At 42.5% G+C, this 14,143-nt stretch overlaps 1 protein-coding gene across 1 annotated transcript; it reads right to left on the bottom strand.

Moving 5' to 3' along the window:
- Nucleotides 1-1,080: 1,080 nt before the first annotated feature.
- Nucleotides 1,081-10,907, bottom strand: LOC306922563 (uncharacterized protein). The gene is made up of 12 exons (XM_079500249.1): nucleotides 10,817-10,907; nucleotides 8,964-9,050; nucleotides 7,863-8,006; nucleotides 7,586-7,669; nucleotides 5,507-7,361; nucleotides 5,108-5,161; nucleotides 4,118-4,970; nucleotides 3,711-3,896; nucleotides 2,750-2,831; nucleotides 2,435-2,556; nucleotides 1,979-2,130; nucleotides 1,081-1,487 (listed from the first exon to the last, which is right to left on the bottom strand). The coding sequence occupies exons 1-12, from the start codon at nucleotides 10,895-10,897 to the stop codon at nucleotides 1,387-1,389; spliced, it is 3,801 nt and encodes a 1,266-aa protein (XP_079356375.1). The 5' UTR covers nucleotides 10,898-10,907; the 3' UTR covers nucleotides 1,081-1,386.
- Between the last annotated feature and the right edge of the window lie 3,236 nt (nucleotides 10,908-14,143).

Below are 14,143 nucleotides of genomic sequence, written 5' to 3'. Positions count from 1 at the left end.
GCCCACTGTGTTTGCGTGTCTTCCTACCGGGGTAGCGTCTTAAAGAGACAGTGACCATTCCTTTGAGACATATTGCCATCTGTTGGACAAATAATGTTATAATAAATCAGGGCTTCAATGGTAGAACACTTTTCGGCCGGACAAGTGAATGCTTTATGCTTACTCAACCAACAGATAAAACGAATTGCTAGTGGAAATTACTGCAAATTAATGCTCTGAAAATGTTTAGAGAACAATCCAAATTTTAATGTTGTTGTTTAATGACTGATTTTTACAGTCTATGGTTGTTTACAGCTTTTTTAAGACTTTAAACTATTACCCAGTTATAGCTCGTTTGATGTTAATTATAACCAACCACACAATATTAATATGTTGTGTGTTTGTGTTACAAGCTTGCCTACTGTACTGTTGTACTCTTGTTGTGGGACCTTGACTTTTTCCAACTGGTAAAAATGCAATCAGGGTTTTTTCCAGATCATATTGGTCACAAACCATGACATGCATAGCCTACTTTTAATCGTTCAGTGAGTACTTTATCAAGGCCGATAACTGTACACTATGGACAGCTGTTGGCTGGATGGAACTCCAATGCGGGTAGCAGCTTGCCAGTGAGGACCACGCTCAGTCCATTGGCATATTATGTATAGATTGTACCAGTACCAGTATCCATGTCCTCCTCTTTAGGCTCCTTCTCATTAAACTACCCTCAGCACACAGCCCCCATGACCATTGGAACTTGTGTCCCTTAGGTGAATTAACATTCAATCATGTAATTCATGTAAGTTGCTTCCAACAATTTCTTCTAAGAATTAATGCTATTAGTTCTTTAGTTTAACATTCAATGTGCAGTAGCAAAAACAAAAATCGAAGCTATTAAACAGCTGAACTTCAAAAGGTGAGGAAGGCCAAATTGTTGTCCCTTGTGATGTACTGACTGCATATACAATGTGTCAAAGCTAAGCTGCTAAACTGTTGCTTATCCTGTCTTGCACCAGCGACAACTGGATGTGCCCAATATTCTCCTTTGAATTTATATTATGTAAATGCACTTACTGGACCATATTATGAGATCTTATCAACTCGATAGCAAGACAATACTTCACTTTAATCTTTTAAAAAGGAAAATACAAAACAGTGATAGGGAATGCAAAACAAAAAAGTTTTTTCTTTTTTTTTTTTTTACCAAATCATCATTCGATTTGTCATGAGTAATTCATTATGCTACATGCTAAAATAACAAATTAAAATAAATGTTCATGCATAGCAACATGAAAAAAGGTAAGTACGTAAATATAGTGCTACAAAAGATTGCATGTATAGTGCTATAAAAGAGAGAGCATGAAGCTCTGAGGTTCATAGTGTCCTTCTGTTTTCCGCTGAGGGCTGCTAACTCTTTAACCCTCTCTGGGCTTGTTTCAGTAGTGAGTCAAAATCCAGCTCTTCATTCTGGCTCATCTCTGGAATAGGGTCCACATCTCTGTTAGAATCTGAGGGGAAGTAAATTCACAGGTTCATTGTTCAATCGGGGAAAGCATCTGTGTCATTTTAGATTTTGCTAAATGTAAACTATCCTTTCTGTCAGAAACCTTTGGGCAAACCTTATCTCCATAGTTAAATTTTTTGTGTGTGTTTTATTCTGTAAATTAACTCCCTACTAGGCCTGCTTGGTCACACTAACTACAGGGTCACACAATAGCATACAAAGTATCAGATCTGCCAGCTCAAAACGCACCGTGAAGCAACCCGTTTTGAGCTTGTAGATCTGCTACGTTTGCTATTTCTGAAATGGAATTTATGTTTTTGAAAATATGTTTCTGAAAATATGTTTTTCAGAAAACTTTTGTTTTGTTGTTTTTAGAATCGGCCTCAGGTCTAAATGGGTTAAAGTGTCATTTTGTCACGTGTGGAAAATTACAATGTTTGATCGCAGGAATTAACAATCTCAACAAGTCAACTTTGACCTGTTTGAGACACGTACCCAGGTCAGCGTAGTTGGACTTGCAGAACTGTCTCCTCCCCCCGAAGCAAATGTCAAACGGCAGCTCGTCAGGCTTTCTCAACTTACTGCCGTTCTCGATAGCTGAAAACGCAGACTCCATGTTGTAGAATGTCACAAACCCGTAGTTGTCTCTATGGGAGCAAGTTAACATTTTGAGTAATCATTGACAGTCTAATTATACTTGCTTTTATTGCCATCAGTTTTATTGGAGAATGTGACTTACAGTATGTGCTCATACATGGGTGGTAGGTTACAACACTATGAATAAATGTACTTGTGCATTTTGTTAAATAAAAATAACATACAGCTTTATCGCTACTGATTTCATATTATGTCAGTTGCAGCATAAAAATACTGAAATACTGTTCAACTTCTACAAGATGCATTTGTGCAACCATGAAGCTACTTTTAAGAGTGTCTCTCTGTGTTACTTACCCTCTGTCTCTGAAGTGCAGTGAAACACATTCAACTTCTCCAAACATAGAGAAGCGTTCTCTCAGCTCATCGTGGGTCATGTTCCGCCGAAGCCGACCCACATACACCACCCTCCGCTCATCCTGTTGGACAAGTTGTTACAAAAGATGTTTACTAGTGCTAAATGAAGGATAACAATATAGCTTAATAAAATCAGGTATACACGGTGACTCTCCATGTAACAAAAGTTAAATTACCAGCTTTCTTTTCTTTTGCAAAAAGGTAATTACACTAACAAATGGATTGCCACTGTGGTGGCATTAATCTCATACTCACTATGGCTTTCAGTTTCTGAAGTCTGATCTGTTGTTGCCTTCTACGCCTTCTGTGTTCTGTGCTGCTGCGATGGTACACTGGGCTGAATATAGGGGGGAATGAATAACATAAATACAGCATTATAGACTACTCTACTCACCCTTTATGGTGAAACAGGGAACCACTCTCTTTGTTACGTGTTTTATGCATCACTGCAACCAAATTTCCCATTTGGGAGAAATAAAGGCTTTAACTAAATATATTATTTACATTTGAAGACTCAGTGGAGGCATGAAAAGACAAAAGGTAGAACATACATTTAAATCCCATTTTCCTGTATCTTTTTCCATTTCAACACAAAAGCATACTGTACACATTATTCACCGTCTATCAAACAAAAGGAGTTAATCTTTTAAAAAGGAAAATACAAAACAGTGATAGGGAATGCAAAACCAAATCATCATTCGATTTGTCATGAGTAACCATGTGCTACCTTGAGCCATAGATTGTCAAAATCAGAGATTCTCAACGTTTTGGCTGGGGATCCCTGGAAATGCTTTGGCCATGCCTCACGACCCCTGCCCCGCCGCCCTCCCCACTCCCAATACAAATTGACCACTACAATAACCTTAATAAGAGAAAATACATCATAAATAAATACTGAAACCAGATATAATTATTAAGGAAAGTTTATGCCTGTACTATGTGTACTATGTAAACTCTTAATTTCCATTTTCTAGCCATTCAGTATAAAGTAAAAGTAAAAAAAAATCCCTTTGGAAAATAATCTGAAATAATTTGGCAACCCGGCGAGGGGTCGCGGCCCACATAAGGCCCCTAGTATGTTTTTATGTGACTTTGTTATTCTCACTGCAATACTGTAATACAACATTTCACACTAAACTAACCTAGAGTAAATTAACTTAAGCTAAATGACTCACACTCACAAATGTTCCGGAGAACACTTCCATTGGCCACTTACCTGTAAACATCCCTCCACCCTCTGCCACAAGTTTGAGGCGACAACGACCTAGACCTTGACCGAGACCAAGATTTGGATTTTGAGCGACTAGACCTTGGGCATGAGAAACTGTAGTGTCGGGGCGGAGAGCGGGAAGCAGAACGAGAGGATGAACTTGAGCTACTCTCTGAACGCCTGTGACAGTATCTGAGAGATGGACAGAGAGGCAATAAGAGAGAGATACAGTGGGCGAGATAGAATTAGAGTACAGAAACAAGTCAGTAACAGACATACCATAACATGACATACAGTAGCTATATCTAAAGCAGCTTGCCTTAAAATGCTACATTTGTAGCTTGCATCATGCTTATGGGACAACATTACGCCACAGAAAACAAGAAAAAGATGACAGTTTAAGAGACGGCTACCTGAACCTCTTTCTCTTTGGAGAGCGAGATCTGGAGCGAGAGGAGGATGAGGAAGAGGAAAGGGATGAACAGGAGGATGAGGAAGTAGAACTGGAGCTTGAGTCTGAATATGGGGACGTTCTCCGATATCTCCTTGTCACCCTCGTCTCCTGTCTTCCTCTGCCAGGAGGGCTTGGTGGAGGTGTGGGGAGACAGCTGGCCTTCTCCCTGTCTTCCCTCATATTGATTGCATTACTGGACTCCATCTTAAGGGTGGCACTGTCTGAATATGGCAGCATAGCTTCTATGGGAAGCCCTGCCTCTGCACTCATTCTCGTCTGCCCGGAGGCAGTCTCCTTCACACATCTATCCACATTTGTCCCAGGTCCTGGATTAGTGTTACTTTCACAGTTTGTGCTGTGTCTTTTGTATGGAGAGCTGGTGCCTGGGTCAAGTATTGTTAATTGTGTTCCATTCGGAAGATTAATCAAGTTTTTAGAAGGGATGGGAATCTGATGTTTTCTGAAAGGGGGAGTACCAGTAACTGGCCTATCCCCAATGACACAGTAGTCATGGTCTAAGTACACAGACACAGGTGATGTTACCGGAGGAGAAGGTGTTTGGATTTGGGAAGCAGGAGACATTGAGGAAATGGTGTGTGTCTTCTTGGATGGTAAGGGACGGGGGTCAATGATCTGAATGGTCTTGGCTGGAGAAGGTTTGGATTGGGCTGTTGACAGAACTATATCGGTGCCCAGAGGTTCTGGAATGTCCAGAGACTCTAACGTTTGTGGTTGAGTCTTTACCACCCCGAGGGGTTCAACAGTTCGTGGTGGACAGAATTGGTTTTCTTTAATCAGTAAACCCGGTAATTCTGAAAGGAAAAACATGATAAATATGAAATGTGTGTAATAGAATGCCTCAGTCTTGTGCATGAGTCAATATTTAACACCTGACTAAGTAATTAGATGTGTTCATGTGTTGGCAAACTTGTACTATCTCATTATTCACCTTGTGTTTCCTCGAACTGCTCCAATAGGCTGGTCAAATCACTGGCTTCAATGCCTTAAAATTAACAAAAAGACAGACATTAATCACATGAATCCTAGCATCCTTATTCTGGGCATGTCATGATAGGCGAACAAACATTCTGCCAAAATAGCCAATCTATAAGCTCAAGATGCGACACAGATCAGCACTGACTGAGCTTGTACTGTAGATTGGTTATTTTTTGCAAAGAGATTTCAACCCTTTGAAGATGTTAAAATGAGGCAAGGGAGAAGTCATTTCCAGTATTCCTAAAATACCTCTTATTCTGAATTTGACATTTGACTAATTTGACAACATTACTGACTTATGTGTTTTTAAAACCAAACTAATCAATTATACAGCAATGGTTTAGCAGCTTACCTGAGTCACATGGGGTGTGGACACTGCAGCTAATCTCAGCAGGGGGTTCTAGTTGCTCAGGAGGTAAAATACAGAGGGCTGCTCCTGTCGACTCCTTCACCATGACAGGAGCGTGAACTGCACTAAGAGGCTGAGTAGAGCACGGCGAGGACAAAGGACACTTGGGTTGTGAAATCAGAACTGAAGTGCACAACTGTGAAGTCTTTGGTAAGGCTTTGCTTTCCGAGAATGGACTTAAAATGCATTGTTTTTGCTGAGGTTTGTTGCATTTTGAAAGAGGTTTGGTGTGCACCATATTATGGTTATGTGCAGAGGAGAGGTGCTCTTCGGCCTGAGATGGTCTTGAAAATGTACGCTGGGTTTCCTGAATGAAGTAAGTGGCTTTGGTGCTGTCTGAGTTTGGATCGTGGTCAGGCATCAACACTTCGAGATTTGTCTCTACTGTGGACGGCTCTCTTTCAGAAGACTGCTTGGCGCATGTCTTCTGCAGCTCTCCAAGGAGACTGTTGCTGAAGACTGTTTTGAGCTTGGATTTCATGGCGGACTGGGTGAAGAGCATCGACGCTGGTTGGCTGCTAGTCTTTTCCTTGGATGGATGGTCAACAGGCATGGGGAGAAGCACAGGGTTAGGAGGATCACTATTCACAAATGTTGGCTTCTTCCCTAGACTTGTCTTCTTTAAAGTACAATCAGAAATTGACACTGCAGAGGGACTAGCTGGTGAGATGACTTTGGATTCAGCCCTCAGGCGCTTCAACCTACAAAGACGTCCATAATTGGGTTTTGTCTCCATTGAGTCTGGAATGGGCTTTGAGGATGGACAGGACGAACCAATCTTGATACCAAATGCTTTCATTTCTCCATTCGCATCATGTTTGTGTCTTGTCATCGGTTCCCCTTTGGTGTTATGTCTGTGTCCCTGTGAAGGACAGAGTATTGGAGACAACTCCTTTGGGGGCTCTGGTAAGGTGGGCCACTTGGTGGTGTAGTTCCCCTGTTTCTCCCCTAGGGGTTGTCTCTGCAGGCGCAGCTCTCTGTACTGCTGAAGACTGAGAGGTTTGGGCTTGACCTCTAGATGTGGAGGTAGAGCCAATGGAGCCTGAGTAACTTCAGCCTGGTCACTGTTGACCTCTGTAGTCAACGGTGTTGTTGGCGGTTCTGCTGATATACATGCATGAGTATCAGGTGTTTCCATACAGGCAAGAGGAGCTGAGGTAGTTATTTTACTTGTCAGATTACCTGCAAATGCCTGGTTGAGATCATCCTCTTCCTCCACAGATACATCAAAGGCTATCACCTTAACAGGACCGAAGCTCACCCTTTTCTTCTCCTTGAGTGCCTGAGATATGGACACCTCTCGATCTACAAGTGCACTCTTTAGTAATCTCTCCTCACCTCTGCATTCTTTCAGTGTCTCTTTCGGTAGTGTCTCATCATCAGACATGTCGACGTTGATCTCTTCATCGCTGTCTCCAGATGGTTTCTCGTACCTCCAGATTTCTCCCTGTAGGGACAGTGACTGGTCCAGTTTACCCAATGCCACAACATTTTGCCTGGGCTCACTCACCCAAGCTTCCCCCTCTTCCTCCACACACAGTCTCAAACAGTACGGGTGCATGAGTTTGACCAGGTTCACCAGAGACATGGAGGTGAAGACCTCAATTTCACTCTCTGGTTTGTGATCACAAGTCTTAGCTGTGCTGGTTGTGTGATTCAGACTCGGCTGTTTGAGGCCCTGTGATGGGCTGGTGATTTCTTCTTTATTTCTGTCTTCCTCCGCCCCATTGCTCTGTTGTGTGATGACATTGGGGGATCTGAACCTCGGCTTTCTCAGTCTGTCAGCAATGGATTCTTCCTACAGTTATAGAGGACAGAAAGAATCAATAAGATATTGGTTATATAATATATTATATATATATATATATAACGTTGACAACAGATAACTGCACAATCTCAAGCAAGTGTCATGGCTTGGCAATTTTCATATTGTAACAACATAACATTAATTCATATTAAAATGAATTACTTCTGTGACCTCATTATAACAAATACCAAACAAGAAAAGAATGAGGTTCTTACCATGACTGAAGAGGTGGACTTGGTTGGATGATGTCCAGGCTCTCTGGTAGGAGGAACAACAGCCAGACTCAAAAGCCTCCTTAACTGAAACAACACAGGAGTGACACCTCATCAATGAGAGTGAACAAAAATACGTTATGCATTATATCAAAATATTAGCATTCTAAATTAATCATGGGCTTATTAATATTGAAGCTAAAATATAAATATTTAACGCACTTTGTAATTCTAATAAAGCATAGAACAGACTAATGCATCATTGCATGCTTATACTCACTGGAGAGTTGTCTCTGTGTTTTTCAGGGTCTGGCAGGGTATCAAAGGGAGACATGGACCCTTCCTCATCTCCCACACTGTCTAGCATCTCTGTCAGGGCTGTCAGCAGACTGGACTCGTTTTCCTCCTCCACTCTACTCTTCTCCTGGACAGAGATAACCAACAGAACGACTGTCACTAACCTATTACCTGACGTAATAAAAACACATTCAATGTGTATGTGCATGAAAGACTCAAGGCCATGTTATCAGTTTTGTCTGGGCTCTGTTTTCTTTTCCTGAACCAATCCCTTTGCTGTTCCCTAAACTCTCAACACCAGGAATAATATTTGGGCCCTTTTATCCTGACGCTTGTCGAGCATCGGCCGACACATCGCCCGTCATCGCCCGAAAATATTAATTATTTGTATCTTTTCGGACAACGTTGCCCCGCCCACTTTTCGACCATCGCCCGTTCGCCTGCTATCGCTATTAGTCGCCGGGTCCCATAGACAAATAATGCACCTCCTGGAAAATTCGTCTGGCTGTCGCCCACTGTTTTTTTTTTTTTTTTTTTTTAATTTTTATCCCACGATTTTGTAACCCATTTTACACCCCTGTGTCAATTATCTAATGTGATCCTGGGCTCTACACACCCTCCGCCAACCTGGGGAGAGCAACGGACTTGAACTCATGCTTCCTTCATGCATGAGTGTCCAAGTCGCTCCTTTACACCTGACAGGGGGGAGTTTCCCCGGTTGGACGTAGCGCGTGGAAGGAAGTGGAACACGTTATTCCAACCAGTTCCTTTCCCCTCCATCAGGCGCCCCGGGTGGCCAGGGGGAGGCAGTTCAGAGACCAGGATTACTGCATGTTTTTGTGAGGTTACCTACTACCTACCCTAGGGGACACAGGGAGAACATGCAAACTTTTGCCAACCCCGCCTCGGGTATGGGCACCAATGATTCAGAGGAGAGTATACGCCGCCAGCGCCCACAGTGTCCCGAGCGGGAATCGAACCCAGGACAGCACTGCTGACTGTGCCATCGTGTTCCCGCTGTAAGCCCGCTGTTAAAACGTACTGTTACTATTAAAATGCTACATTAGCAATTGGTCACTCTGACCTCTGAAGGAGTTGTGGAGTCTTCAAAGATGGCCAGGATGGAGTGGTCCACTTCCATAACTTCCACTTCTCTTTTACTCAGGGCCACCTACGAGGGGGGGGGGGGGGGGGGGGGGGGGGGTGAAAAAGCACATTTAGATGTTGATCTCATTTACACAATGAGACAATTTGTTTTTCCCTGAAATTTCATTAGATTTTTGAAAAGGTTTGGCTATAATGACATGCCCAAAATCAATATGTTGAAAAGGTTGAAAGCTGAAAGGTATACTTGAATGAGACCTTAGGTCTAATATTAAGTATCATATCAGCTCAATTTTACACACAATCATTACATAATCACCTAATCACAATTATTTGAGATAATCGCAATTATTTGTATGACAATTAATCATCAAGTAAAATAAAATGTCTAAAACGTCATGATGGTGACAGACAAAAAAAAGATTAAGTAGATGCATTATGATTTTACGTAAGTATTAATTTTGGACTCATGCATTAGTTTGTTGTACATCAAATCGTATGTATATTGTGTACATTATGATTTACCACCCCAGTGGCCTTGTGGTTAAGAGTTTCTGTCCTGAGACTGGGAGGTCAGGGTTCAATCCCCGGTCAAAATGGGACCCTGTCCCTTCCTGCTTTGCACTCAGCATCAATTCTGGATCAATTGGAGAGGCTTAAGTGTGCATGCAGGTAGGCCCACTAAGGAGAGAGTTACAATAGTCAAGTTTGATATGACTGATGATGTCTGTATAAGGAGCTGGGCTGACTCCTGGGTGTAGAAGGGTCTAATTCATCAAATGTTATAGAGTGTAAACCTACAGGATCGAGTGACCGCTGCAATGTGTGCTTTGAATGAGAGCTGACTGTCCAGCCAGGTTCTTGGCTGTTGGAACTTGGATCCGAAGTTACCAAGGCGTTGTCTATGGAAATAGTTAGATCCTGCATGGTTAACTTTGGATTGGGGTAAAATCACAGAGTCCCACATAAATACTGATTTGAACCTTAGTCTGTAAAGAATTGGGATTTAATGAGTCCCAGCGGGACTTAAATTATGTGTTTCGGGAAGAGTCAAGAAGACTAATAAAAAGGTAGGAATCTTTTGTTTTAACAACCCTGAGTTTAAAATGAAATGGAATTAAGAAAACAATTAATTAAGCAGGAGAATTTTTAGGATGAGAGGATAGATCATTATTATATTGTTTTTAAGGCTACATTGTAGACACAAACTGGGGAGGCAGGGCCTAGCTTGCTTTGATGAACGTCTCTGGGAAGTTGTGGGAACCAATGAAAATTCTCCTAACTGAACGGGTCGATCCCATATAAAGTGACAGTGGCAGTGCGTCAAGCAAGGCGACTACTGTACCATTACGACCTGATTTGAACTGTTGTGTTCTCTTCTCACAATGAACGAACACATTATAGCGTTACAAATTAAGTTGTATTAGTTTGCTTACAAATGGTAACAACTTAACGTGGTGGTTGTCAGCAACACAGTCTATATCACCGTGTCGGTTTCTATCCAGAACATCATGTTCCAGATTTCTGACCTAACTATGATTTTAAAAGATCCACACATAACACATTACAACTAAGTTCGTAAGAGGTATTCACAATAAACATTACGAAAAAATGTCACACACAGTAGAAGCAACGGAAGCAACTCATTGCTATTACAGTCGTACTACACTACTACTACACTAGTACTACTAGCTAGCCCTGCTAGCCACGTGTTGAACTGCGGTACATGTGGCTTGTGGCAGTTACAACGTGTCATAACGGCCCCGACGCAGTCCAAATCAAGCGCTTGTCATTCATTTTAACGTAACATTGCCATGCGTAATGCACCGGTACCTCTTTGAGGATGTCTTTGTCAAGAAAGTCGGTGTTGCCGGCATTTAAATGCTTCTCTTTTCCTCTCCGTTGCGTCGCCATCTTGCAGTTCTGCACATGGTGCGCTGGCGGGGCAGAGACACGTGGCCGCCGACGCAGAGCACACTACAGAACTGGGATCAGTTTGTCATCCCTGTGTTTCGCTACATCAATGCAACCGGGCGAGGTGGAATCCGATCCAAGGTCAGTGGTGTATATGTGACGTGTGCGATACATCTGTTCATCATCAGTGGTTAATTTTTGCATAGAAGAATATAATATACTTAACCTGTTATATATGGGACTCGTATTGAATAAGACAACCGGACAAAGTAAAACGTTAGAGCAATAAGTATCACACTAGTACAGTAGGTCACTAGGGTGAAATGAGGCGAACCGCTAATGGCGATGGGGGGGGGGGGGGGGGGGGGGGGGGGTGGTATGGTAGTTAGTTCTCGGAGCCTGTTAGCCTCGGAGACCGCAGGCATTTCATTTTCTGTTACTGTTTCTGTTTGCATCTGATTCCCTTTTCTTCAGCTTAAAGGCGACATCTAGTGTCCAAATAACGCACAGAATGAAGCCCTTAATATGAGGCTTTTCTTTTTTCTTTTTCTTTTCAATGTATTTTTATTGAGGCTCTGAGATTTCACAACTGTTCAATCACAATTCAATGTATATTTCAATCACATTTTTATTTTTTCAACATAATATGAGGCTTTTCTATTGAATAGCCCCGTGGTTTTCACCATTGGTTGGTAACCAAATGGACCCTTATAGATCTTTAACTCTTGCGAGTGTTAAATTAAACCAAATGGACCCTTACGGGTGACATTTGGTTTAATTTTACACTCTCATGAGTTACATTATTGTTAAACATCTGCATTACTTAATTTACAAGAAGTCTACACAATTAGAGAATGTAAAATAATTGTTATTTTTTATTTTGCCTGTTATCTCATGCTGTATTGATGTTGGCCATCAATACAGCATGGATTGTGGACAAAATCTTATCCAACCATATTCCATATTCATGGACTATCAATCTGTTATATTTTGTGTTGATGTGGTGAGTGTTGAGATTCTGGGCACTGCAAAATGTGACATGTCATTTTATTCAAATGTTTTATTCATAAATCTTCTAAATATGTTCTAACAAGCTAAAGTGAAAGTATTGGTCCTGCTGTAATTTATAGCATATACCTAGAATTGATTCTCGGATTCTCTTCTCTGAGCTTAAGTGTAGATGAGTTCCAAACGGAGCTATTATGTTGACAGAAAGGAAACTGTGAGTTGGCTGTGAGTGTGAGGTGTGGTTTAATAGTTCAAGTCTTAGGTTTAACCGTGCCTGTATCCTTAACTATTATGATCTAGCTAATGCACTGAGCATACAGTAGGCCTACAGTATTTTAAGTTTCTTATATTTCAAATAAGATCATCCAGCAAGTCATTGCAAGTAATTTTGACCACTAGCTGGTGCTATGTGTTTCAATCATTGACTATACATCTGACCTCATCAAACCCTGTACACTCAAGACACTGCCCCTGCTGCTACCCTTATATTTCCATATATGGAGCTGACCTGTTCTGACATTCCATTTGTTGAATTGTTGATCTGACCTCATCAAACCCTGTCAAGACACGCTCCATATATGGCCAGTACAGAATTAATTCCATATGTTGATCTGACCCCATGCCAAAGCGCCAGCGCTCGCCCAGCAGTCTGCCGTCATCCAGGCGCGTGCACGTGAGGGCGAGGTCGCTTCCCCCCCTCAGGTTGTCTAAGCTCGTCTTACTGGTGTTTCATCTTTCAGTTTTGTGTAAAGAAAGGCGGTAACACATCACTTCATTTTGCTCTAAAGAAATCATCCTGAATCAGTTTGTGTTCATCACTCTGTTGTGTTTGTGACCCTGTTATCTTGCCCATTCATACCAGCACACAGTTGACCTTTCACTTGAATGTCAACATCAGTTACTGTGTCAGAGGGGAAGGGTACAACCTGCTTATGACACACACCGCTGCTGGTCACACTAGTTTCATAGCATCACTGTCTTTTGACACCCAGGCCATTTAAGACCAACTATACAAATTATAGCAAAACATGGCGTATAATATTCTTCATAGGCCTACTTGATGTGTGCATCAAATAAACAGATTTCATATAGTAATTACTGCGACTGCAGTTTGCATTTACTATGAAATTGTGCATTTCCTGTCAGTCAGTCAAGTCAGTCAGTTGTTTAGTTGGTCACCCCAGGCCTCGTGACATCATGATGTCATCAATATTAATTGGGAATTCCCATATATGGAGATCCCATATATGGAGATCCCTGATGTCATCAATATCTAGACGGGCCTCCCCCAAAGTTATTAGTGCAGCCGCGCCTGGAAGCCAGTGAAAACTAGAGTTCTCTACAGGCCCGAAAATTAAGGCCCGGCCCTACCTGGGCCCTCATCAAACCCTGTACACTCAAGACACTGCCCCTGCTGCCACCCTTAGATCTCCATATATGGAGCTGACCTGTTCTGACATTCCATATGTTGATCTGACCACATCAAACCCTGTACACTCAAGACACGGTCCATATATGGCCAGTACAGAATTCATTCCATATGTTGATCTGACCCCCCATGCCAAAGGGCCAGCGCTCGCCCAGCAGTCTGCTGTCACCCAGGCGGATGTGTGCACACAACCTCACCTTCTTCTCGCCCTCAGGCGTCTTACTGGTACTATCTAGTTTACCCAATTATCCTCGATTTAGAAATAACTTTGACTAGAAGTTTGGTAACTCTCCATCAAAATCACACCTGTGTGAAGTAAGTGGTGCAACTCCGTGTGGGCGTCCCCGGGGGTTCCCCGAAACTTCCAGACCCACAGGAACACGGGGAGGGGAGAGGGCCGGTTCCAGCGAGCCGTCCCGCGTCCCAAACGGTCGAGAAATGACAGAGTTACCGTGTGGGGGTCGCCGGGGGGTCCCCGGAACATCCAGACCCCTAGGAACGCGCCCAGGGGAGAGGGCCGGTTCCAGCGAGCCGCCCCGCGTCCGAAACGGTTGAGAAATGGTCTCTGTACTGTACTGTACTGTACTGTACTGTACTGTACTGTACTGTACTGTACTGTACTGTACTGTACTGTACTGTACTGTACTGTACTGTCACACCCAAAATCATCATATATACAGTTAATATGTGTGTGTGTGTGTGTGTGTGTGTGTGTGTGTGTGTGTGTGTGTGTGTGTGTGTGTGTTAGGCTGCGCAACAGTGACACTTGGTTGTGAAAACCAACCAAACTCTATTTTCGTGCTCGGACA

The sequence above is a fragment of the Electrona antarctica genome (assembly GCF_951216825.1).
Source record: "Electrona antarctica genome assembly, chromosome: 4".
In the NCBI taxonomy this organism is placed as follows: domain Eukaryota; kingdom Metazoa; phylum Chordata; class Actinopteri; order Myctophiformes; family Myctophidae; genus Electrona; species Electrona antarctica.
Note: the sequence above shows the minus strand (reverse complement) of the source record. Positions and strands in the feature narration are given on the sequence as shown.